The sequence below is a fragment of the Hydra vulgaris genome, chromosome 02 (genome assembly GCF_038396675.1).
Source record: "Hydra vulgaris chromosome 02, alternate assembly HydraT2T_AEP".
Taxonomy (NCBI): domain Eukaryota; kingdom Metazoa; phylum Cnidaria; class Hydrozoa; order Anthoathecata; family Hydridae; genus Hydra; species Hydra vulgaris.
In genome coordinates this window covers 64,145,001-64,172,765 of record NC_088921.1, presented here as the reverse complement: position 1 = coordinate 64,172,765, position 27,765 = coordinate 64,145,001, and the positions used below count along the sequence as shown (strand labels likewise).

Below are 27,765 nucleotides of genomic sequence, written 5' to 3'. Positions count from 1 at the left end.
AAATTTAATCAGCTAAAAAAAATTTAAATTTTTTTATTTCGGTATTATATTTTAAATAGCTGTCCAGACCCATAAAACATCGTGGTAAGTCTGTTCCATAAAAAGTTGTGGTAAGTTTGTTCCACACCAACTACTCCTGTACTTATACTTTTTATGGTCTCTTTACTTTAATGTTTTTTAGTAAACGATAGAAAAATTATAAATTAAAAAATCTAGGCTTTAAGTTAACAGCTAATGTTTCATACTTTAATAGTTCTTATAATAAATGCAAAGAAAAAGTATGCTTTTTTTTTCTTTTCTTTTTTGTTGCTCTTTTCTGCACATTTAGCTTATAAAATCTCACCTTTTTATTTTGAAAATAAAAAGTTTAAATCTAATCATCTTCCTACTTTAGGAAAGAAAATTGTTTCTTTAATATATTAGATAGGGTTTCAGTTCATACATCAACTATCAAAGTAAAACAGGCAAGCAAGTTTTGCTATATATATATATATATATATATATATAATATATATATATATATATATATATATATATATATATATATATACATACATACATATATATATATATATATATATATATATATATATAAATTAAGATATATTTCATAAATATATTTCCATAAATAAGATATATACATAAATATATATATATATATATAAATTAAGATATATTTCAGTTACATAACTAAAAGTTTCACGCAATAGCGATCATCAGTTGTAACAATAACAAAAAAGTAACAACAAAAAATGCTATGGAGTGTCTGCTTTGATGACATTAAAGAAATTTATTTTCATGGCAGCATTTTGAGTATATGCATAGATATATATATATATATATATTTTTTTTTAAACAACTTCGCTTCCAACAAGGCTGCAAGCAGCCACTAATTAAAGTTGGAAGTTACTGAAAGAGAAAAAAACTAGACGAATAAGTGTTTTTGGAGCACTTAGGAACAGTCACAGAAAAAGGATGACACTTAATTGAATGACGAGTAACACGAGAATGAATTATAGTAGATGGCACAAGAGACGCTAGTTCTTTAGAGCAGTGCCCATTGTAGTATTTGTAGAAAAGAGAAAGAGAAGCAACATTACGACGATGTGATAATGGTTGGAGGTTGGCTGCGAGAGCAGGTCCTACAATGTTTACAATGTGTTTTTGCACCTTGTCTAAAAGAGAAAGGGCATCATTAGAAGATCCGCCCCAGATATGGCAACAGTATTCCATACAAGGCCGGATTTGAGATTTATAGAGATAGAGAATAGAATCCGAAGTAAGAAAGTGATGAGCTCGATAAAGAGATGCAACCTTAGCAGATGCTAATTTTGCAACTGGTTTGATATATGGTTTCCAAGAAAGATTGGAAGTAAGAGTTAATCCTAGAAGATGAAGAGTAGGTGACTCATCGAGTACATCATCGTTCATAAATATAGGAAGATCTAAATTATTGCGATAACGATTGGCTGAAAAATTGAGTTTTATCTGAATTAAAGTTCACCAGCCACTGTGAACCCCATGCTGTAGCAGAAGTGAGATCCTTTTCAAGCTCAAATGCCCCCTCCAAGCAATCAGAGGGTGATGGTTTCTTATCACGACAAGAATAAATGGTAGTATCATCAGCAAACAATGCCATCTTAGATGTGAGAATATCTGGAAGATCATTAATGTAAATTAAAAAGAGTATAGGGCCAAGGATAGAACCTTGAGAAACCCCTGAACTTACAGAATAAGAAGAAGAGTGTTGTCCATCGAGGACAACTTTTATGCTACGGTTGGAAAGGAAGGATTCAATGATCTTAAAGATGTTGCCGGATACACCCTAAGAAGAAAGCTTATGGAGAAGACCAGCATGCCAAACTTTATCAAAAGCTTTTGAAATATCAAGAGCGATGGCCTTAACCTCTCCACCTTTATCAAATGCACGATAAAACCTGTCAGTTATTACTGTTAGCAAATCAGCTGTAGAATGAGAAGATCGAAATCCATATTGATGGTCAGAAAGTAAGTTATTAGATTCAAGATGAGAAATTAAGTGTTTGTTAATTAAAGATTCAAAAACCTTGCTTATGATAGGAAGAAGACTAATGGGACGGTAGTTAGACGAATCGGATCGCTCTCCAGAATTTTTGAAGATAGGAATAACAGATGCCGCTTTCCAGCAGGCTGGAAAGCAAGACTCTGATAAGCACTTGTTGAATAGTTTTGAGAGTATAGATGAAAGCTCCGGAGAACACTTCTGCAAGACAATAGCAGGTACGTTGTCCGGGCCACAAGCTGTAGAAGAGTCTAGGCAGGAAATCACTTTAGATACAGATGCTGGAGTAATATGAATGTCAAGCAATTGATCAACCTGTTTGTTGGCAATATCAGTTAGAACGCAACTAGTGGAATCAAGAGATGAAATTGATGAAAAGTTTTTAGCAAACAATTTGGCTTTGTCTTTAGGTGAGGTGGCGAAGTCTTAACCATACAAGAGAGGTGGAATTATAGATTTGCCCTTATTATTGATATTATTAAAGATTCTCCAGAAGTCAGGAGAGCCTAATTTTTGAGATGAGATACGAGATTTCATGAACTGAGAATATCGGGTTTTGGCGTTAGACAACATTTTTACAATTGTTTCTGGCAGTAATAAACAGACTTCTGTTTTCTGGAGAATTGTTTTGCTGATAAATATGGAAGTAACGGTTTCGATTGGCAATCGCAGCAGCACAGTGTGAAGAAAACCATGGAGGAGAGTGAGGCTTGACCTGGAATCGTCGAGAGGGAATAAAAGATTCCATGCCAGCCTGAATCCACGAAGTTATGTAAGAAGCACATTTGTCGACAGGAAGACGAAAGATTTCTACCCAAGGGCCATCACGAAGAAAATCACGGAAAGAATATATATATATAAATAATATAAATATATAAATATATATAATATAAATATAAATATATATATTATATATTTATATATTATATAATATAAATATATATTTTATATATATTATTATATATATATTATATATATTATTATATTATATATTACATATATTATATATATTATATAATATATATTATTTATATATTATGTAATATAAATATATATATTATATATAATATAATATAAATATATATATATATATAAATATATAAATATATATAAATAAATTGATTTTAATAAAAAAGGCAACGTATAACTATTTTTTTAAATATATTTTAGATATAATAATATATTTTAAAATATAGTTATACACTGCCTTTTTTATTAAAATCAACTTATTTATAAACATATCGTATAACAAGGTATGACTTTTAAAGATATATATACATATATATATATATATATATATATATATAATATATATATATATATATATATATATATATATATATATATATATATATATATATATATATATATATATATATATAGTAGAAATTGTGTTAATATTTCCAGTAAGAGTGCTCAATACGGCGTTTTATATAATTAGTAGAGCAAAATCGAATCAACTGCCCCTGCCCAAGCGTTAGTAACACTTAAAGACCATAAACCAAGTTTTCAAAACAAACTTCCTTGTAGGTTATTGGTTCCCTCAAAAAGTGAGATGTAAGCAACATGTAAGCAAAATTAAATTGGACAAAATTAATACTATTCTTAGAAATAAATTAAATCTGCAACAGTGGAAAAATATCACTGATGTTATAAATTGGTTCTCCATAATAGAAAATAAAAATGACTGTACATTTATTCAATTTGACATTAATGGTTTTTACCCCTCAATTGCTGCAGATATTTTAGATAAGACAATTGAATTAGAAAAAAGTCACACAGTTATTCCTGATGACACATAATCTGTATAATAAAACATTGTAGAAAAACCTTATTTTATTTTAATAAGGAAACTTGGAAAAAGAAAAACATACATGACTGCTTTGATGTAACAATGGGCAGTTATGATGGAGCAGAAGTTTGTGAATTTGTTGGACTATATATTTTAGATTTATTAAGTAAAATAATCAATATAAAAGATTTAGGCCTTTACTATTAAACCATCATGATGATGGTTTAATAGTAATGCGTAAAAAATCTAGTCCATAGCTTGATAAAGTTAAAAAAGATATTATAAAAATTTTTAAAAATATTGGCTTTCAAATCGAAATTAACATAAATTAAAAAATTGTGAATTTTCTTCATGATGATGACATTTAACCTCTCTGAAAATTCATATAAGCCTTTCAAAAAACCAAACGATGAATTATTGTATATTAATATTAACTCAAATCATCCACCCCAAATTCTAAAACAAATCCCAATTTCAATTAATAACGGTTTAAACCAAAACTCCTCTTATGAAAATGTATTCAATTCCTCTAAACGAATATTTGAAGATGCCCTTAAAAAAAGTGGTTTTGAAAATTTTGAACTAAAGTTTGACCCTGAAAAAAAGAATGCAAAAAAGCTAAATAGAACTAGAAATGTAATTTAGTTCAACCCTCCATATAGCAAAAATGTTTCTATTAACAGGAAAAGTTTTTTTAAAATTTGTCAATAAGCATTTCCCGCCCTCTAATAAATTACAAAAAATTTTTAATCGAAATACAATTAAAGTTAGCTACAGTTGCACATAAAATATTGAAAGAATTATAAAAGGTCATGATAATGCTTTGTTAAACAAAAAAGAAATCCTAAATGAAAAAACTACAGAAAATTGTCATTGTAAACAAAAAAAACAATTGTCCAATGAGTGGAAGTTGTTTAACAAAGAATGTGGTATATAAATGTGTTATTTCCTCTAAGAATGAATGATAAGCAATATATTGGCATAAGAGAGGGTGAATGGAAAAAACGTTTTGTTAATCATAAGCAATCTTTTAAAAGTTAAAAGTATTCAAAAGACACCATGCTGTCAAAATATATATGGGAATTAAAAGGTAAAAATATTGATGATTTTATACAGAATTGGTCCATCCTTAAAACAGCGTCTGCATATAACAATATTTCCAAAAACTGCATACTATGCCTACAAGAAAAATTTGAAATAATTACACTTGCTAACCAAGAATGCAACTTCCTGTAATTTAATCTTTGGTATAAAATAAAGTTTTATTAATTTGATCAATAATTTCTGATGATTCTTCGTTGATGAAACACTGTAAAATGAAAAAAAAATTTTGTTAAGTGATTTTCTACTAATATATAATAAAATATATATATATATATATATATATATATATATATATATATATATATATATATATATATACAGGGGTATGCACTTAAACTTTGGTTTGATTGCCATAAGGGCAACTGAAAGTTATGAGTTTGTTAATGTTGGTTGCTCGCCCATGTTTTGAGTTGCCTGTTGATATTCGTTATACAAAATTTTGCATTCATTGGAGTTCTTGCATATTCTAGTCCTTTTTGTCTTTTTATGTGTTGCTTTTTATGTGTTGCATTTATTAAGATATTATTTCCACTCAAACTGAGTTACACTTCTTAACAAGCCCCTAGCTTTTGCAGGAACCGCGTGCTGATGCACCCCTTGTTTTTCCTCATTCAAAGTAATTTATTTAGACACACTGACCACAGCAGTTTGCATTTTTAACTTTTAAAGTGTTTCAATAATTAGCGGCAAATAGCTAAATTTACTGAGAAAAAAGAAACCGATACTAAAAAAAGGATGATATAATTGTAACGTAATTGTAAAAAAAAAAACTTTGATAAATTTTTTATTAAACTTTTCTTTTTTTAGGGTGATAAAGTTTTTATTAAGCTTTGATAAAGTTTTTATTAAACTATTTTTTTTTAGGGTGGTTATTAGTTAAAGCTACAAACTTGATACAAGTCGAGGAAAAAAGTGTATAATTTATAATAACAATTTTATGATTTTATAACAACAGTTTTAATATGCAATTTATTCACAATTTTTTGAAACTACTTTGTTATGTATGCTAGCACTATGAGAAATGGGTTAATTTATTTTTCTAACATTAATTTGTTTTCATGATTTTTTGTTTTTAAAAATGTTCTTGCTAAATTTACGTTTTTTGTCAATACTTATAATATGGGAAAATCAGAAAGCAAACAGCTATTTATTTGTAAAATATATTATTTGATTTATAAATTTTGTAATGACAGAAGAAATTAAGTAAAAGAATACCATAGTTTCTTTTATAAATGTATTTACAAAATTTGTTTTTGTCTATAATTGTTTCCTTTTAAAAGATAAGATAATGAACATGATTCCTCTGTCTGAAAAAATTTTTAAAAACTTAAAAAGATCTTTTAAAACTTTATATCAAAAAATGATTGTTATCATTATGTTCTTATCTGCTTTCTTCCTTGACTTGTGTCAATTCAGGTAGTGAAAAATGACTAACACCCTTTTAAAAAAAAAAAATAATAATAATAAAATATTTATGGACATTATTTTTTTTTAACAATTTTTTTTTATTTAGCAATTTTTTTTGTTTATTTTATTTAGATATTTTATTTCGTATTGTATTGGTTTCTTTTCTTTGAGTATTGCTGTTTTATTTTCTATAGTTTCTTAGAGCTCTATTTTGTCGCAATTTCTTAGAACGCCTACTATATAAAAATGTGGTCAAATTGTCTAAACAAATTACTTTGAACATGGGTGAACAAGGTGTGCGACCACACAGGCTTTCCGAGAAGGCTTGAGCCCAATCAAAGTTTTTTTAATAAATCAAGTTCTATTATTTCACCTCTAAAACCTTAAATAAAATTTGTAAAAAAAAAGCAAAAACTAGTATCTTTGTTTACAAGATAAAACTTTTTAAATTTTTTTTTAAATAGGTTTAAACCCTCATACAATCTTCTAATTAACAATAAAAAAATGCAAAAAACAAACTTTAGCGCTGTGACTTTTTATAGAATTCTTGAATTTAAAAAAAAATTAACAAAATAGAACTGCGGATAAAAAGCAATAGTTACCTTTCTGGCGACTTTATTGCCTTAAAGGAATATTTTTATTCGCCTCTCACAAAATTTGGTCACCTTGTAGAGTCGGGTGACCACGAGTGTACACCTCTGATATATATATGTGTGTGTGTGTGTGTGTGTGTGTGTGTGTGTGTGTGTGTGTGTGTGTGTGTGTGTGTGTGTGTGTGTGTATGTATGCATTTTTTTCCTATTATGTCTACAAGAAAATTTCTAAATTATTATAAATGCAAGCCAAGAATGTTTATTAAATAAAAAATTGAAATTGATTTTTAAATGAAGTCATGAAATAAAGTTTGCCTTTAAAAACTATTTAAATAGCGAGCTCAAAAATCATTATAATAATAAATCCCCCTTTCAAAAATAATTTTTTAAAAAAAAGCAAAGTAAACAATCCTAAAGAATTCTCTTTATAATAGTGTAAGCATATTCCACAAATGTGCTAAAAGTTACAGTAGTTAAGACATTTATAACTTCCTTTAATTTAGTTTTTAGTTTTAATTGAAAATTGTTTGATCATTCATTTCTGATGAGTCTTTATTGACTAAACACTGTGTAATATTAAAAAAATTTGATAAGTGATTTTCTACTTATTATTGCTCTTTCCTTTTAAGAACATAGAGCACTTTTTTAGAATACATTTAAAATTTTATATAAATATACATATATATACATATATATATATAATGCGGTAGTAGTGTAGTGGTAAAGTGGTATATATAATGCGGTAGTAGTGTACTCCGGTAGTTCGATCCCCACCATGTCCCTGGTAGCACCGTGCTCAACTTGTTTCTCCGCGCAGCGGCCTTGTTCGTCAAGGTTCGTGTTTCGGAGTTGAAGAGTTGAGAGAGGGTTATAACCACTATTAAGTAGCCTCCTCATCTGTACTGGCCTTCTTGGCCTTGAGGAGGTGAATAACAAAAAATATATATATATATATAAATTTATGTTATTCAACTTCCCCAGGCTGAGAAGGGCACTACAGTCAAGGAGGTTACTTTATTGTGGTTACAACCCTCTCTCAACCTTTTACCTCTGAACCACAAAACTTAACAAACAAGGCCGCTGTGCAAAGAAACTAGTTAAGTGCGGTACTACAGGAGGCATTATAATACCAAGAATGATGAAGGCACTCTTACTACACCACTATATATATAAATCAAGCCTTCCCAGGTAGCACAGGCGGTTGCACGCCCACACAAACTGACCGTAGCAGTTCACATAATTTAACTTATAAAGCATTTCAGTAATTCGCAGCAAAAAACTAAACTTATCTACTAATTAAAAAAAAACAATCCTAAAATAAGGAAACAAAATTGTACAAAATATCAAGTTTAATTAAATAAACTAAAAAATTTAATAATTAAATAAATATTAGAAAAAATAATTTTTTTTTATTGATTTTTTATGCAACTTTTGTATTCTTTTTTTTAGAATCGTAGAAAAAAACATCTTTTATAACAATTTTAACAACAATTGAAAGTTTTGATATGCTATTTATTCACGATTTTTATCATTCCATATAATAAATAAACTAATTTGCTATGTATATATATAAAAGAATTTTGTTAATTTTTTATTTTACGTTTATCCATTTTGTACGTCTTTAAAATTATTTTTGCTATATTTGATGTTTTTTTCTCTGTACTTATTTAATAGGAAAATAAGAAAATAAATTGTTATTTGTAAAATATATCATTTGATTAATAGATTTTGTTAATGATGAAATAAGTTTAATAAAAGAATGACATGGTTACTTTAAAAAATGTATTTACCATATTTGGTGCATGTCTGAAATTGTTTCCTTTATAATGCTCACTCTCCAATGTTAATACAAATTACTAAAGATAATGAACATAATGATTGCTCTGTTTTAAAAAATGTATTTAAAGACTTAAAAAGCAGTTTTAAATAGGCTCCTAATCATTTCATTAAAAAAGTTCAGTAAAGTAACAATACACTAGCCCACAAGCTTTTGGAACATCGTCATTAACAATAGTTCATCAGAAAATTAACTATCGGGTTTAAATGCACATTTTGGATAATCCTACAAAAGTGCTTTTTTATTAAAAACTTTTTTATTAAAAACAATATATATATTTATATATATATATATATATATATATATATATATATATATATATATATATATATATATATATTGTTTTTAATAAAAAAGGCAGCGTATAACTATTTTTTAAATATATTTTGATATAATTTTTTTTTTTTTTAACATCTTCGCTTCCAACAAGGCTGCAGGCAGCCACTAATTAAAGTTGGAAGTTACTGAAAGAAAAAAGATGAAGATTGTAGAGCAAGATAACGATTGACAGACGACTTAAAGGATTGAAAATTATATAAATCAGGAAAGCAAGATGAAGGAAGCGAATTCCAAAGAGCTGATGTTCGAGGAAAAAAACTAGACGAGTAAGCGTTTTTGGAGCACTTAGGAACAGTCACAGAAAAAGGATGACACTTAATTGAATGACGAGTAACACGAGAATGAATTTTAGTAGATGGCACAAGAGACGCTAGCTCTTTAGAGCAGTGCCCATTATAGTTTTTGTAGAAAAGAGAAAGAAGCAACATCACGACAATGTGACAATGGTTGGAGGTTGGCTGCAAGAGCAGGTCCAACTATGTTTACAATGCGTTTTTGCACCTTGTCTAAAAGAGAAAGGGTGTCATTAGAAGAACCGCCCCAGATATGGCAACAGTATTCCATACAAGGCTGGATTTGAGATTTATAGAGATAGAGAATAGAATTCGAAGTAAGAAAGTGTCGAGCTCAATAAAGAGATGCAACCTTAGCAGATGCTAATTTTGCAACTGGTTTGATATATGGTTTCCAAGAAAGATTGGAAGTAAGAGTTAATCCTAGAAGATGAAGAGTAGGTGACTCATCGAGTACATCACCGTTCATAATTATAGGAAGATCTAAATTATTGCGATAACAATTGGCTGAAAAAAATTGAGTTTTATCTGAATTATAGTTCACCAGCCACTGTGAGCCTTATGCTGTAGCAGAAGTGAGATCCTTTTCAAGCTCAAATACCCCCTCCAAGCAATCAGAGGGTGTTGGTTTCTTATCACGACAAGAATAAATGGTAGTATCATCAGCAAACAATGCCATCTTAGATGTGAGAATATCTGGAAGATCGTTTATGTAAATTAAAAAGAGTATAGGGCCAGGGATAGAACCATGAGGAACCCCTGAAGTTACAGAATAAGAAGAAGAGTGCTGTCCATTGAGGACAACTTTTATAATATGATTTATAATCTTAAAGATGTTGCCAGATACATAAGAAGAAAGCTTATGGAGAAGACCAGCATGCCAAACTTTATCAAAAGCTTTTGAAATATCAAGAGTGATGGCCTTAACCTCTCCACCTTTTTTTAATGCAAGATAAAACCTATCAGTTATTACTGTTAGCAAATCAGCTGTAGAATGAGAAGATCGAAATCCATATTGATGATCAGAAAGTAAGTTATTAGATTCAAGATGAGAAATTAAGTGTTTGTTAATTAAAGACTCAAAAACCTTGCTTATGATAGGAAGAAGACTAATGGGACGGTAGTTAGATGAATCAGATTGCTCTCCAGAATTTTTGAAGATAGGGATAACAGGTGCTGCTTTCCAGCAGGCTGGTAAACAAGACTCTGATAAGCACTTGTTGAATAGTTTTAAGAGTATAGACGACAGCTCCGGAGAACACTTCTGCAAGACAATAACAGGTATGTTGTCCGGGCCACAAGCTGTAGAAGAGTCTAGGCAGGAAATCACTTTAGATACAGAAGCTGGAGTGATATGAATGTCAAGCAATTGATCAACCTGTTTGTTGGCGATATCAGGTAGAACGCAATTAGTGGAATCAAGAGATGAAATTGATGAAAAGTTTATAATGATATATTAACGATATTTTTGCTGACCTATTGTGATCAGCTTCATCAGGTAATGAAAAAAACGTTTTTTAATTTTACCAAATGTTAGATCGGTTATACATTTTTTAAATAATAAAAATTATTTTGAAGACCGGAAAAAGGTTTTTGTTTTTAATTTTTAATATTTTTTTTTAATTATTTAATAGACTGCCTGCCCTAACCAAACCCTCAGTCGATGTAGCTGCACTTCCTTGTAGCAGCAGGCTATAAGTAGTCATTGTTGCAGTACTCCTAAGTACAATTCTCCGCGCATGTTTTACACTAAAAAAAATAAAAATATTAAGAATGTTTTTTATTTTTAAAAAATAAAATAAAAACATTCAGAATGTTTTAAAAACATTCTAGTCTTTTAATTTGAGTTGCGGTTTTTTAAAAAAAACATTAAATTTCCTTAATTAAATTAATGTGTTTTGTTATAATCTAACCTTAATTTTATCAGTATAAATAATAATGTGTATAGTATATATAGTATGCGTAATCTTAACAACAAAAAAAAGTTAATTATAAAAGTCCTATGCATTGTCCACTTTGATGACCTTGTAGTTGTTTATAAAAAATAGTAATTATATACTAATTACAAATAAGTCATGGAATAATATTAGCTCTATTTTATAATAATAAAATGAATTATACAGAAAGCAAACTTAAAACAGTTAAATCTAAAATATAAATTATGTTTAAATAAGTTTATAAAGCAATATTTTAAAATATATTATTGTATATTTGCATTAATTATTTTTTTAAACTGTTATATTAACTTATGTGAACCTTGTTTGGCTTCTTTTATGTATTATAGCATTGTTTTGGTTATATTTTTGTTATATAATTTTACACAAAATGGTTTTTTCAATAATATAAGCAAAAAAGATATGAATGAAACATTTTATTTACTTCTTTTTTATTTCATATTTTGTTTTAGTCTAACTGTCACAAACTACAATACTTTTCAATGTAGTTGAGAAATTAAAGTTGTAATTGAGAAACACAACATGTAATTTAGGAATTGTAATATGTTATTGAGAAACTCGTGTAATTTAGAAATTGACATTGGTGTCCATTTCAACAAAGATATTAAAACAAATCAATATATGCATCAGCACAAATTATATGTATATATATATATATATATATATATATATATATATATATATATATATATATATATATATATATATATATATATATATATATATATATATATATATATATAAATACAACCCACCGAATTAGGAAAAATGGGGTTGGCAATAATTTGCCAACTCGATCTTTTAGAGGTCGGCAAAAAAATTAATACAAAGGTCTTACCATAAAACATAGAAATGAGGTCAGCAATTTTTTGCCTACCTCAAACACTTTTAGAACAATAATTGTTTGATTAATTATGATGACTGCTCCTCGATATTGGAGGAGCAGTCATCATAATTCCAGGCCTTCTATAAATTTGAGCTTAAGATTAAAGAAAGTTTGTTCATTGAATGGAAAAATCCAAAAATGAACAAACAGTGAAACCATTATAAGATATCACTTTTCACATCATAGTTACCATTTTATTAGTTGTTAACCTTTTGTTAAATAATTTAATATTTTTTTATTGTATTTTTTGTATAATAAATAAAAAACTGTAATTTATATTTTATTACCATAGAATATTTGTATATAAAATTAAATAAGTTTTTTAACCTGACTGAAGATGACTATAAAATAGTCGAAACATATATTTTTAAAAAAAAAGGTTTTCATTAATAACTCCAAAAAATTTGTCTTATTTCTATTTCTCAATTGTTTTATTTTATATATATATATATATATATATATATATATATATATATATATATATATATATATATATATATATATATATATATATATATATATATATATATATATATATATATATATATATAAATATATATATATATATATATACATACATACATATATACATGTATATATGTATATATATCTGTATGTATATATATATATGTATGTGTATATGTATGTATGTATGTATATATATATATATATATATATATATGTATGTATGTATGTATGTATGTATGTATGTATATATATTTATTTATTTATTTATTTATTTGCATATTCAGTGTTCGGTGTTTATTTGAAACTAATGATTCAGTTGAAGCAAGATTTCATTTTAAAGACTACATTGATCCTAAAGAGAGTATTTCAATGAAGGTTTGTTGCTAATTTTAGATAAATGACTATATCAGATTTAAACCTAATTATTTAAACCATGATGTAACGCAAAAATAAAACTTAAACTTACAAAGAATGTTGAATGACAGACTTTTGATATATAAAATTATGTCTACTTTTTTTTATAATTTTATTTTACAATGTTATCTCCAAAAGGATTGGACACTACAGTCAGAGAAGCTACTTTTTTTTAGTTTTTTTTAGAATCTTTTTTTAACTATATAGCTTTTGAACACAAACTTTACAAAACCAGGCTGTGTTTAGATACTATTAGTAACATGGTGGGTTTAAAACTTGTTTTTTTTTTTCACTTATTATTAATCAGTTGTTTGGGGTGTTTTTCACTTACCATTAATCAGTTGTTTGGGGTGTTTTTCACTTACCATTAATCAGTTGTTTGGGGTGTACAATTTATAATTAAATACTAATTTTACAATTACAATTGTAATTAGTATATAATTATAAAAAAGCACTCAAAGCACTCTTGCAATCGAATAAAGAATTTTACAGTTTTTAATTTTATTAGTTATTTTTATTTATTTTTTATAGCTAACAGTTTTGGCTATTCTTGAAAAACTTATGAATCCATACTGGCCATTTCAGCCTATTAATCAAGCTGACAAAGAAATTGAATGGTATGACATGCCAAAAGCTCCTTTGTCTCATCATTTTTACTTCCAATTGTTGGATGGAGATGACAAAGGAAATGCGCCAGAGAATAATAATAAAAGATTTAATTACCGAAGTAAATCATGCTTACACCTCATAGCTCATTCATCAAGTTGCAGAGTAATCAATTGCTTTTTTAATTGCTGTTTTACTACTATAGCTAATTATAATTTTTTGCAAAATGATAATTTCTTATAAGTTTATTTTAACTTTGAGAATTAAGCTAGTTTTCTATAAACCTTATATAACATAATTTGTTATAAACCTATTTTTGTTACGGAGATATTTAAGTTTTTAGTTTGTTTTTTTTTCTTTGTTGTTTTAATGTTTGCTGTAATGTAATTAGATTTTAAGTCCCAGTCTTTCGTAGTTTTTTCTTACCCCACTGTTTTATCGACCTCTACTATTTATAAAGTTTTGTTCAAATTTTCTACCCAATAAAATTACTATTTTTTATTTAAGAAATACCAACATAGTTGCAATTTGCTTCTTATACATGATAAGTGATGTGTGATAATTTTTTGAACTTAATTTGCATAGGAAGCTATTCAACATCCAGTTGTTAGATTATTAGTAAAAAGGAAATGGAATGATTACGGCCAGAACATAATGAGGTAGTTAAATTTAAATCTAAATTATTTATTATTAAAAAAAGTGACAATTATTGATCTTCAAAGATCAATGAAGACAAGTTTCTCTGATTGATTTGAATTTAAAATATGTTATATACAAAGTCTTAAGTAATTTCATTTCAAACTGCATTTAATGATTTTTTCAAGATTTTCTTTCTGTAGAGCCTAAAAGAGTATATTTGGTTTCATTCAATAGAATGAAATATAATTACCGATTTATAACTGATAATAACATGATTTCATGCAGAGATTATTAATGAGTTAAAGAACTTTATAAATCTTTATTCTATAAATGTAGTCCTGTAAATGTTTTTTCAAAGTTTCATATTAGGTCGCAGGACATCAGGGTTATGGTATATAATAAAATAAAGATAACATATACTCTCAATATATTTAGTAAGACAAATTAAACAGATATATGAACTTAGTGATAAGTTAAAGTCTTTTGAAAGTCTATGTATTTCTCATATTTTTTAATTACTTATATATACTTTTTTAACTATTTATATATTTACAAATTAATTACTGTTCATTTATGATTATTTTATTTTAAATTTTCACTAAAAATGTATTATTTTAATGTAATATTTTAATATTATTTGTATTTCTAGGATTAACGCTGCTCTATACTTATTTTTTCTGGTATTGTTTTCTTTTGCTCTTTTTTTACAACCTTCAACACAGAGAATGCATATTTTTCGCATGTTTTGTGAAATTGGCACAATTTTGTTTACTTTTTTTTATATCCTATTGGAATTGGATGAAGGAGACAAGTTAGTGGCTTTTAAAAATGTTTTTTATAATGCATTTATTAGTTCTATATAAAGTATATATATATATATATATATATATATATATATATATATATATATATATATATATATATATATATATATATATATATATATATATATATATATATATATATATATAAAGACAGAGAGAGAGAGAGAGAGAATAATAGTAAAAAATCACTTATCAAACCTCTTTCATTTTGCACTGTGTATCTATAAAGACTCATCAGAAATGCGATTTCTGATGATAATATGAAAAAAGTTTGATAAGTTATTTTCTACTAATTTATTATTGCTCTGTTTTTTTAAGAACATTGTGGACTCTAATTTGTAGAATACATTTGAAATTATTTGTATATATATGCAGCGACATATCCAGGCCGATTTTGATACCGATATACCAGTATGGGCCCCCAATTTTCTGCCCAAACTCAATTTAAAACAATTTATATTAGCACCTAAAAAGTTAAAATAAAATATTTCTTCATTACTTATTGTCTTACTGTTTTGTGATAAAATTTGTTATGATAATTATGATGATAATCACGATGATAAAATTTGTTGTTATTAATGGCGCTTAGAAAAACCAACATTGGAAAAATGACTTCGAAAATGCATTATAAGTGTATTTTAAGTCAATCAGAATGCTTAATTCGAATTCACATATATGGAATATGGTACAAATGGATTAAATAGTAAAACGCACGTTTTGATTGGATTAAAATATGAAATATGCGTTTTTAAACAAAAACATAATTATTTTTAATACTCTAATATGAGTTTCTCCTCTGCTTACGTTTTCATAATATAATTTTCAAAGCAATTAAACTATATAAGCTTTAAACTTTTTCATTTCCAATAACAGTAAAATTGCATTAAAAATATTTTAGATAATAAAATAAATAAAAGTTTTTAAAACATAATAACATTATAATAATCAAAAAAAACTTTATTTGAAAAGTAAGAGAAGGACAAGAATTTTTTTTTTTTTAAATTTTGAATGAATTAAAACTTTGAATAAACTGACCTTGTTATGCAATAAATACACTATGTAATAAATCTTTTTAGTCTATATAGAAGAAACATACAAATATTGTTTATTAAATGTTATAGTTGTCTTGTTTATGAAATCATACTCTTTATATTAGTGAATAAAGCATGTAAATGAAAATTAGTGGCGAATCAATGTTGGCGTTGAAGCCGTCATTTTGTAATAAATGTAACATTATTTTGGTTAATTATTTACATTTTTCCCTTGGAAAACCGTAAAATACTAGGGCAAGTTATATTATATATAAATAATTATATTTATAAATTAAAAAAAAAAAAGGTCCTTTTAACGTAGACAAGATTTTTAGACCGGTATGTCCAAAAAGTTTCTGGATACGTCACTGATATATATATATATATATATATATATATATATATATATATATATATATATATATATATATATATATATATATCTGTGTGTGTGTGTGTGTGTGTGTGTGTGTGTGTGTGTGTGTGTGTGTGTGTGTGTGTGTGTGTGTAGTAGTAGCAAAAAAAAAATAAATCAGGATACATTTTTAAAAACTTATTTTATTTCTGGCATTATTACCTTGGATACAAATAGTTTAATTTATTTTACACCATCAGGTTGTCATAGGAGTAAATTATGAGTAGAAAGTGTAATAACTTACAATAACTTTGTTAATGGAAAAATAAGTCCACTATTTTCAGAGGGTTATTCTCAAAGAAGTATATCAAAACAGTTGAAAATATCAAGATGTGCTATGCGAAGTGCTTTACTTGTGCAAGACTTGACAATTTGCAAAAATTCTGGTAGAATACGTGAGTCACATAACATGTGAAACATAACATGTGAAACATAACAAGAAGACTATTGTTAACATATACTGATTATATAAAATCAGTCTGTTTATTCTATTGCATAAAGAAGTTATTAATGGGTACTTTATATCTAAAAAGGCAGTCAAAAAATTTGCTTTTTCAAAAGATTCTTGATACAAATAAAATGGTCTTATAGGTATGGAGTTGAATATTGTTTGAGTTTTTTTTGCATTTTTTTATTAAAAATTTTTTTAGTTGAACATGTGTTAAATTATCAAGTGAGATCATGTGATTGAACATTTTATGCTCATTTTATATTTTATTTATTTTTTGCATTTTCTTTGAAAATGTTATTTTATAATGATGCATTTTTCGGGGCTTAATGATAAGAAATGCTATTTTATAATGATGCATTTCGGGGCTTAATGATATTTTGCAGATGCTGTGTGGGTCCCACACAGCATCTGCAAAATTATCACAACTTTCTATGGAAAAGGGTATTACTATTAGTTCGAGGTTCAGAGGTATTACTATTAGTTCAAGATCAATCAGGAGAAGGTTGTGTTTATGACTTTGGTTTAGTTGCAAGAAGACAATCTAAAAAACCTATATTAACTCCAGCACAATTTTAAGCTAGGATTAAATTTTGTGAGAGTTTTAAAGACAAGACACCAGAATAGTATGATCAAATAATGTTTACAGAATTACATCTCAATAAGTTCGAGGCACCGATTATAATTATGTTAAAAGATCTGTGTGAGAGTGCCTGAATCAAAATATTCCATAAGAATAGTCAAACATCCTCTTTCAGTTATGATATGGAGAGCAATCACAGCACAAGAACTTTGTAACTTGCACATCTTTAAAAAAAGGCAAAAAAGTCTATGCACAAAATTATCCGAAAAGATAAATTGAAACTGCACATGGAAATTATCAAAACCAGCTTATTTCAGCAGGTTCATCTCATCAAGCAGCTAAAATAGTTAAGAAGTGATTTACTGATAATAATATTGAATTGTTATCCATTTGGCCCTCAAGTTCACCTGATAATAATGATATCGAGAACTATTGGAATATTATAAAGCAGAAAGTTACAGCACATCTGCCAAAATCTAAAGAACATTTCCAAAAAGTTCTAAAATAGGTGTGGACTAATGTAACCACATCAGAATTTTTAGCGCATATTATGCCAAGAAGAATGCAAACAGTGCTTGAAAAAAATGGATATCTAACCAAGTATTAAAATATATCATTCAAGTCGTTTAAACTGTATTTTTTTCTATAATTTGGTGTTGTAACTGTTATTTTATTGAATATTAACAATTACTAGTAATTGTTAACTTTTTTTTATTTATTTTACATTTTGTATTGCATTTACTCAATGCTATATCATCTTTTAACATCTATAAAATGGCATATAAATGCTATAAATCAAAATTAAGGAGATATTGGCACAATGAAATTTTTAAGTAAAAGTAAATCTGTAAAATTTGACATAGTTTTTCATAATTTACAGAACTTGAAGTTTACCTGTTAGCTATTTGCGTGGACTATTGTTCACATAGATATAATACAAATCATTGTGGATTGTAGTTTCAAAAAAATGCCTAATAGCTTTGTAAAATAAAAGATATTTTTATTTACACATTTATTAACAAATTAACAAAACATAACATTTTTCGATAGTTTTTAATTGTATGTCAATATTTTATCACAGATAAAATCATTATGGGTCGTGGTTTCAACAAAATGCCTTATAGGTTTGTAAAATAAAAGATATTGTTATCTACACATTTATTAAGAAATTAACAAAAAATAACTTTCAATAGTCTGTATTTTGTATATATAGTATGTATATATTAAACAAACACGTCATCTTATTAATCTTAAATTAGTAATCGAATTAGAAAAAGTAAAAAAAACACTACATGTATTAACTGGAAGTCAATTTATTTAAACATAGTAACAAAAAAATATATATATAAAGAAAAGTTTTATTTACAAAAAAATTTAACTACATCTGCATGATCAATTTACAATTGGTAGAATAACCAACTACAAAAAAACTAATTGTAGATGTAGTATATTATTTTCCAACTGCTCCCTCTCCTCATATTTTACTTTTTTAAAGGATCCACACTCCCTATTAATAAAAAAAAGTAAAAAGAGAAAAAAAAAAGGGGGGGGGGAAATTTGAGCTTTCGTCTTAAATTTGGTCATTGTGAGATGTATGACCTCTATTTTTTCTGCAATATGCTGGAAAAGCATTGTAAGATAAATCTAAAATGAAAAAAAAAATTCTTATATGATAAAAGAAGTAAAAACATCACATATTAACACTACAAATTAATTTACCTGATGCGATATAAAAGACAATTACACAAAATAACAAACATAAATGCTATCAGTGCAATAACATAAAAATAACAAAAACATAAAAGCTATCAGTGCAATAACATTAAAAAAAAACATAAAAAGGGGGCAACCAACTTACAAAGGTACAAGCATTCATTTTCTAACATGAAACATACATGATTCATTTAAAATAAATATACAGTTAAGGTCATTAGATCTTTTATTGCATTTTTTCATTCTTTTACCATAAGATTAAAATTTGATATTGACTATCAAAAATGTGTGCCAGATTTTCCAGCAAATATACAATGTTATGATTTTAAAAGGGAATTACTAAAAGTTAATTAAATTACTTAAAATTAGTTGTCTCTCTCCCCCTCCTTTGATTGGTGCTACCCTAAATCCCCCCCCCCCCTCACCTTAGTGAGTGGGGAAGGGGGGGATTTGGGGTAGGTCCAGACCACTGATTACCTATAATAAAATAGAATTTAAAGAAATAATGGTTTCATTTTGAAATTAATTTAGATATTAGGTATCTAAATATCTCAATTAACTTAGAGACCTTCATTTGAACCATAATGAAGGTCTCTAAAAAGTTACTGCCCCCTTTATTTGTGCCCCTATCTACTATAAAGACCAGATCAAGGAGGACCACAAACCATATCTTTCTTTTTATTAACCCTTGTTCTGCCACATTATGATCAAGGTGCCAAAAAAAAATTTTTTTCAGAAATTTCTTTAAGAGTATGGCTTTATGTTCTAAAAAAAAAAATTTTTATTATTTTAAACATAGTTGTAACAATTTTATGGTTTGTTGCAAATATGCAACTTTGCTGAAAAGAGGTATTAAAAACAATGTTTTTTGGAAGAAAAAAAAACAGGTGTTTGAGGTATTTAATATTTATTAACAAGATATTAAAAAAGGATATAAGACTGCTGCAGTTTTAAAATAATATTATCCAATTATATTACTTTATGTGTTTTCTGATTTTATCATACATTGAAGTCTTTGTAGCAGTTTCTATCCTTGTTTAAACAAAGCCTTATTTTACATTTTGAGCAAGCAAAAGAACATGTCATGTTACATATTCTACATCGTCCCCTTTTCTCATCGATTTCTAGCCAGTGACAGAATCCATCATATCTTATATCACAAATTGGTTTTGGGTTAGATGGTTTTCTTCCAAGAGTGTTGGCAGGTGAAAGACTCCTTTTTGGACGACCAATATTTTTTCCAGGATCTTTGTCTTTGGCATTCAAGGCTGTTGCTACCTGTGAAATAAATCTTCTCAAGGAAAGTTATTTATTTTTAGGCACTTTAAATTGAGTACAGTGCCTTTGGTATAACAATCAAGCATTAATCTTTGATATGTCAATGCAGTAAAAAATTAATTTTAAGTACCAACGTTTCTTAGTATTGATTCTTGTATCTTGAATAATGATATTAGCATGTCTGCCAGAACTACACATTACCCATCGATGCATTGTATTCAAGAACAATTTCAGGTGCTGTGACATCAACATATACCTTCTTCTTACTGTCAAACCTTTTGACTTTTATTGATCCAGCAACACTTGCATGTGTTGACCCAAGTGTAACAGCTTTGTTATCAAACCATTTTACTAAATGTATTCCTGAATTCTGGTTTACTCGATAGTCCCATGATCCTCTTCTTTGAGATTTTAGTCTTTTTTTCAGATAAAAGTGGACATTTTCCAATTCGATTATTACGGAAAGCTCCTGGTGCTAATATTCCAATTGTTTTCAGTTCATTAAGCAGTTGTAACATAGAAAACCAGTTGTCGAAGAAAGTACAGAAGTTTTTATGTTTGGGCATTTCTTGTACTAGTCAAAGTATTACATCTTCAGCACCACAACTTTGACTACCAGCAGTAGTAGCACCTGCATAGATAAAGAAGTCGTATATGAATCCTGACTTTCCTGCTCTAACAAAAATTTTAAATTTTTGTTAGAGCAGGAATTTGTGGATTTTTTTTGGCATGTATTGGTGTATCCCACTGCACTTAGTTTTTGCAGGTATCATTTGCTCATCTGCAGATTGGTCTCACTCTTGTTCAATTTTTATGCAGTTATTACGAACAGCATCCAATACAGGTTTGACCTTAAACAATTTGCCAGAGGGTTTTACTTTTTGTAGTATTGTCAACTGCTTGCAAATACCTTTTCAGATATTCATAGCGCTTTAAATTCATAACGTCAGCAACAGCACTGCATTGAAATTCTGTTGACCAAAATAATTCATAGCTTAGGAGGCGAACTAATGACATCAGCATTTGAATTCCTAAAAATTGCTCCATCTTCTTAAAATTTGTAACTATAGTAGAACCTGTCAACTGAACGCTGTAAAGATTAGTTTGTTCTACTAAATTCTGAGTGATGCTATCATCCCAAAATATTGTAAAGTACTTAAATGGTGTCATATCATTGCGTTCTGGTAAAGAGAACCTTTCCTCCTTGAACACTGCATCAAATATTGGTGGTTCCTTTTTTCTCTATCTATAGACAGGCTTTTTTGCAAATTTTCTTTTTAGCAGAGCAACATCGCCCTCATACTCACTAAAATATAACATGTATGTGTATATATATATATATATATATATATATATATATATATATATATATATATATATATATATATATATATATATATATATATATATATATATATATATATATATATATATATATATATATATATATATATATATATATATATATAATGGAAAAAGGTATGCCAAGCAAAAAAAACAATGATTGAATTTTTGAAATTTGAAAAAAGATTTATTTCTTTTAAATAAATATATAAATAATAAAAAAGCACTAGAGGCCTTTCACTATTTTCATCAGTAGTGCTATGTTTAATGCTTTATCAAATTTTTTTATATTACTGTAGAAAGTTAGATAATAGAAAAATTAAATTGCTATATTGTAACTATGAGTTACCATTGTAACATTTTTTTAAAAAAGGAAGTCTCAATTAAATGTGTCATGTTTTTGTTTATGTAAATGACTTTCATATGACAACAAATTTTTTTCACTTTTTAATTCAAGGAAAACAAAGAGTTGGAAAAAAGGTTCTATAGTTTTGCTGTGCAATCTCTGGCATTCAAATACATGATTGTCAAATTGGTCTGTAGAATTTCCTGTTCTGCATCTGGAAATATGACCATTAGTACGGTATTAAATCTCTTGAAAAACATGAATATCTTTATTACAAGCATTCCAGATGCACAAATCTTCTAAATATTTACCACGATTGTTTAAAACAAGAACCACTCTATATACCAAGAAAGTTTAGAAGCGATAACTTTCATTTCAATTCACCTGAAGAAGAAAATGCTATTAAAAAATTTGATTTGCAGCGCCTCAAATCAGAATGTGAAATTCTATCAATACGAAGAGATAATTTTTTAACATCATTAAATAACGTAAATGCTGAAGTGACAAACTTTATAAATAGTAATACAAAAAATGAAGCTCTAAAAGAAAAACTGATACTCAGATATGAAGAATGTAAACTTGAAGACAAAGGCCGAATTGATAGAAAATGGTTAAAAAAAACATTTTCTACAAACTCTGCTTTCCAGAAAGATCGACTAAATATTAACTCGAAAAATTCGAAAAGTTTTGATGAAAAAGAAAAGAAAAAACATCATAAGAGTTTTTCCTCAATTGATTTTATTGATGAAAACAACACATCAGAAATTCTGTCTTCAAAAAACTGGATAAATGCAGTTCCGAAAAAATACAACCTAAGGTCATCAACTTATCCACCAAATACCTGACCACTGCCCAAATAAAAATTCTATCAAAAGGACCTAAATTCTGCCCAGCAACTAAAGGAAATTATTTACATATTAACTCTGATATTAGACAATTTACAAGAAAACTTAGATTAAAAGAAAAATTCTACGAACTGCAAAATAATGATATTAGTATAATAAAAAAGAAATCTAAATATAATGTTAAAACAAATATATCTGAACTTAATGAAATAATATCGAAAATTGAGCAAGTGAATCCTGTCAAACTTCAATCAGTTGATAACATTTCACTGCAGGAAAGGATAGCACTTAAAGAACTTAAAGAAATGAAAGACATTGTTATCAAAAAAGCAGATAAAGGTAACACTCTAATTGTAATGGACTCAAAATACTATAAAGATAAACCTGTTAATCAAGATCATCTATCTTCTTTAAATACTTATGAAAAAACAAATTTTGACTCAGATAAAAGAGTTTTCAAAAATCTTTCAAAAATAATTGCTAAACATAAATGTCTAACACAAAACAAAATAGAGTACATTACAAATTTTGAATGGAAATCTAGTACTTTTTACGTTATTCCAAAAATTCATAAATGCAATGAAATAATTAAAAAGGTTCAAGAATCTAGTTCTCCGTTTATAGAAATGAAACCTCCAAAAGATTTAAAAGCTCGACCTATTATTGCTGGAATAGACTCACCAACATCACACTTAAGCCAATTTCTTCATATAATATTATCTCCGATTGTAAAAAAACAAAAAACTTATATAAAAGATGATTGGGATTTCTTAAGAAAAATCCCTAGAAATATTGATTCAGACAGTGTAATACTAACATGTGACATTGTCAATCTATACACAAGTATTCCACGTAATCTAGGTCTTAAAGCATTACAATACTGGATTGAACAACAGAAAGATTTAATAGCAGATCGATTCACCTCCGATTTCCTCTTAGAATCGGCATCTTTCATTTTAGAAAACAATAATTTTATTTTTGACGACCAAGTATACCATCAGATTACAGGTACAGCCATGGGTACAGACTTTGCCCCAGACTATGCATGTCTTACAATTGGATTTTTAGAAGAAACTTTGCTTTTTCCGAAAATCTTACCAAAATACTTTTCAAAAGAAGAAGTTAAAAATATTGAACAGTTTTATTTTAGATATGTTGATGATGGTTTTAACATATGGCCAAAAAATCTAGACATCGCCAAGTTTAAAAGTTCTCTAGAAGAACTACATAATTCAATTAATTTTACGATTGATTTAGGTACACAATACAATAAAAACGGAAATATCTACAATGTCATTAATTTTTTAGATGTATCGGTTATTCTTAAAAACAATAAACATATCAAAACAGATATATTTTACAAAGAAACAAATACCCACGACTATTTAAATTACAATAGTTTTCATCCTTTCCACATAAAAAAGAATATACCATATAATCTTGCTAAAAGAATAATTGTTTTTACCTCGGATTATGCTACAGAAAAACTACGTTTAACGGAACTAAAATTATGGTTAAAAGAATGTCTTTACCCAGATAATATTATAGAAAAAGCATTTCATAATGCCAAATTACAAGGACCAGCACCTTTAGAAAAATCCAAAGAAGTTTTTCCTCTGGTAACTACATTTTATAGCAATTTAAACTGCCAGCCTATTTTAACAGAAACTAACCTTTTACTTAGTCTATCTACTAATGCAAGGGTAAAGGAGGTTTATTCAAATATACATCCAGTAATAGCCTACAAACAACCACCAAATTTACTTAGACAACTAACTTCTTCAAAATTTCATTCTATTTTATCTATCAAAAAAACGGGTTTATTCAAATGTAAAGATATTCGCCGTAAAATTTGCCAATTATATTTACAAGAAGTTGATAAGTTTGAGACGTCTAATGGAACTATTTGGAATATTAAAAGTCGCATTACTTGTAATAGCAAAAATGTTATTTATTATTTAAAGTGTTTATCATGTAATGGTTTATCTACTTACACTGGAAAAACAAATAATTTAAGAAACCGTACTAATGGTCATATTTCCAGTTGCAGAACAGGAAATTCTACAGACCAATTTGACAATCATGTATTTGAATGCCAGAGATTGCACAACAAAACTATAGAACCTTTTTTCCAACTCTTTGTTTTCCTTGAATTAAAAAGTGAAAAAAATTTGTTGTCATATGAAAGTCATTTACATAAACAAAAACATGACACATTTAATTGAGACTTCCTTTTTTAAAAAAATGTTACAATGGTAACTCATAGTTACAATATAGCAATTTAATTTTTCTATTATCTAACTTTCTACAGTAATATAAAAAAATTTGATAAAGCATTAAACATAGCACTACTGATGAAAATAGTGAAAGGCCTCTAGTGCTTTTTTATTATTTATATATTTATTTAAAAGAAATAAATCTTTTTTCAAATTTCAAAAATTCAATTATTGTTTTTTTTGCTTGGCATACCTTTTTCCATTATATTGTTTATTATCAATTTTGTAGTTATATATATATATATATATATATATATATATATATATATATATATATATATATATATATATATATATATACATGTGCGTGTGTATGTGTGTGTTTGTGTGTGTGTATAATGTATATGTATATGAGCTACCAGAAAAGCATAAAAAAAGAAATCTTGTGATTTTTGTACCTCAACTTGACAGTGTTGCATATTTGCAACAAATAAATTAGGAGATCTATATAACAATAACTTGGTTTTTTTTAGTTTTTAATGACTTTATTCAGAAACTTCAATCTTCGGACATATTAATTTTATGCATTTAAGCATCAGCTTGGGCATTCATATGACAAAATATAAGTATTAAAGGGAGTAACTAAAACTTACCAAAAGCAGCAGTTCTGTTATGAGCTGCCATTATATAAAAAAAAAAAAATCTCGTGCTTTAATTGCGTCAAAATAGCAAAAAAAGGTCTAAATTACATGTTTCAAAGTAACTTAAATTGTAGATTAGGTTTATAACCAAAATATTTATCACCAATTCATTTGTTGCAAATATGCAACAAAGACAGAAAAAGGGTTAAGAAATGACTTATAATTAGTTGCACCTTTCGCATAGGTTGCAGATAGTAGTGACATAGTTGGCAGATTAGAGGGGCACTGGTTTCTAGTAACACATTCAACCGTTGATAATTAAAAAATAGGGTTATTTAAAAATGCTGGCATTTTTGGTGTGGGTTTGACAAGTTTATAATGTTAGCATTTTCAGATAGTTAAGTTGAATGGTCTTATATGCTGTTTATCTTAGATCAAAACAAAGTGTTGGAAAAATTTACAAGCATCTCAAAATGGCTGAAAATTGGATTTTTTAGGCGAGTGAACATTTTGCTTTTAGATATATTTGAGTTCTAATCTGCAACAAGATGCCTACATTTTGCCTATTTATTGTAGAAAGTAGTAGCTAATCAGAAAACTTATCTGTAAAGACTTGTGGATGAATAGAATAATGCTACAGTTAGTTTCATTTTGGCATATTTTAGCAATTTTAGGATTTTTTTCAAAGTTGAGAAGGTCATAATTTTTTTCTAACTTAACACAAATGAATAAAAACTGCTTTTTTAAAGAGAGAACAATTCAGAAAATAGTTCTAGAAAAAATGAGACACTTGTTGAAAGTGAGAAAAAACTTATACAGCTCTAAAGTAGTCTGTTTTGACTATTTGTAAATCGAGGGGGGCTGCTGTGTCATGTTTCTAAGGCTATAAATTCTGAACCATTGTACTTGGATGTCTGAAATTTTAAATTTAACCTATCTACACGATGCACATTACAATATGTAAAAATCAGGAAAATCAGAGGTGGTGACCCGTCATTGGTTGAAATATAATGATTTGACCCTGTATGAAAAATAACTCTACCATCATGAGATAAAGTAAAGCTAAAGGTAAAATTATAAAAACAAACAAACAAAAAAAGTATATAGTAAGATGTTTATTTTTATTAAAACTATAAGCCAGTTAATAAAAAAGATTATTTTTTCATGAACAGATAAGGACACATCAATATAGAATATACACAGTGAAACAAAATATTGTTATTCAATTTTAAACATTTTGTACAAAAAAATTTTTTGAATTTGAAACTAAAAAAAAAAAGCAAAGCAAAAGTAATAAAAATTTTACAAAAAGTAAGTTAAAAGATTCTTTAAAATTAAATTTAACTTAAATATCGCCGTCCGACAACACTGTACTAATATTTAGATTATAAAACACGATTAAATATTAAACATAAAGTTATTTAAAACCAATAAAAAATAAAATACAACTGACTTACATTTAAAATAAGGTCAATTTTAGCTTCTATAAAACTAACATCCTGCAAGGTACAATTTCAATACATCGTCTACAAAACAGAACATGTTTCATTAAATAAAACATTAACAAATTAAACTTTAATAACTTTAAAAACAGAATAGAAAAATAAAAAATACATTTTTATAAAGAAAGTATATTCAATAATTTTATCATTTATGATAATGATAACAAAACAAAACAACTTTCTTTCAAAACAAACTTCTTTCTTC

At 27.1% G+C, this 27,765-nt stretch overlaps 1 protein-coding gene across 3 annotated transcripts in view; it reads left to right on the top strand.

The window, feature by feature from the left end:
- Positions 1–27,765, top strand: part of LOC101236412 (uncharacterized) — a 79,763-nt gene that overhangs the window by 28,348 nt on the left and 23,650 nt on the right. For 2 of the 3 annotated variants that reach the window (XR_010636829.1, XM_065791687.1), the window contains exons 4-7: positions 13,000–13,090; positions 13,661–13,900; positions 14,321–14,394; positions 15,024–15,185. Coding sequence is in view for 2 of the 3 variants with exons in the window: in XM_065791687.1 (XP_065647759.1) it covers positions 13,000–13,090; positions 13,661–13,900; positions 14,321–14,394; positions 15,024–15,185 (567 nt within the window). In the remaining variant the exon portion in view is untranslated. The remainder of the gene's footprint in view (positions 1–12,999; positions 13,091–13,660; positions 13,901–14,320; positions 14,395–15,023; positions 15,186–27,765) is intronic. The other variant, XM_065791688.1, reaches the window with a different exon arrangement.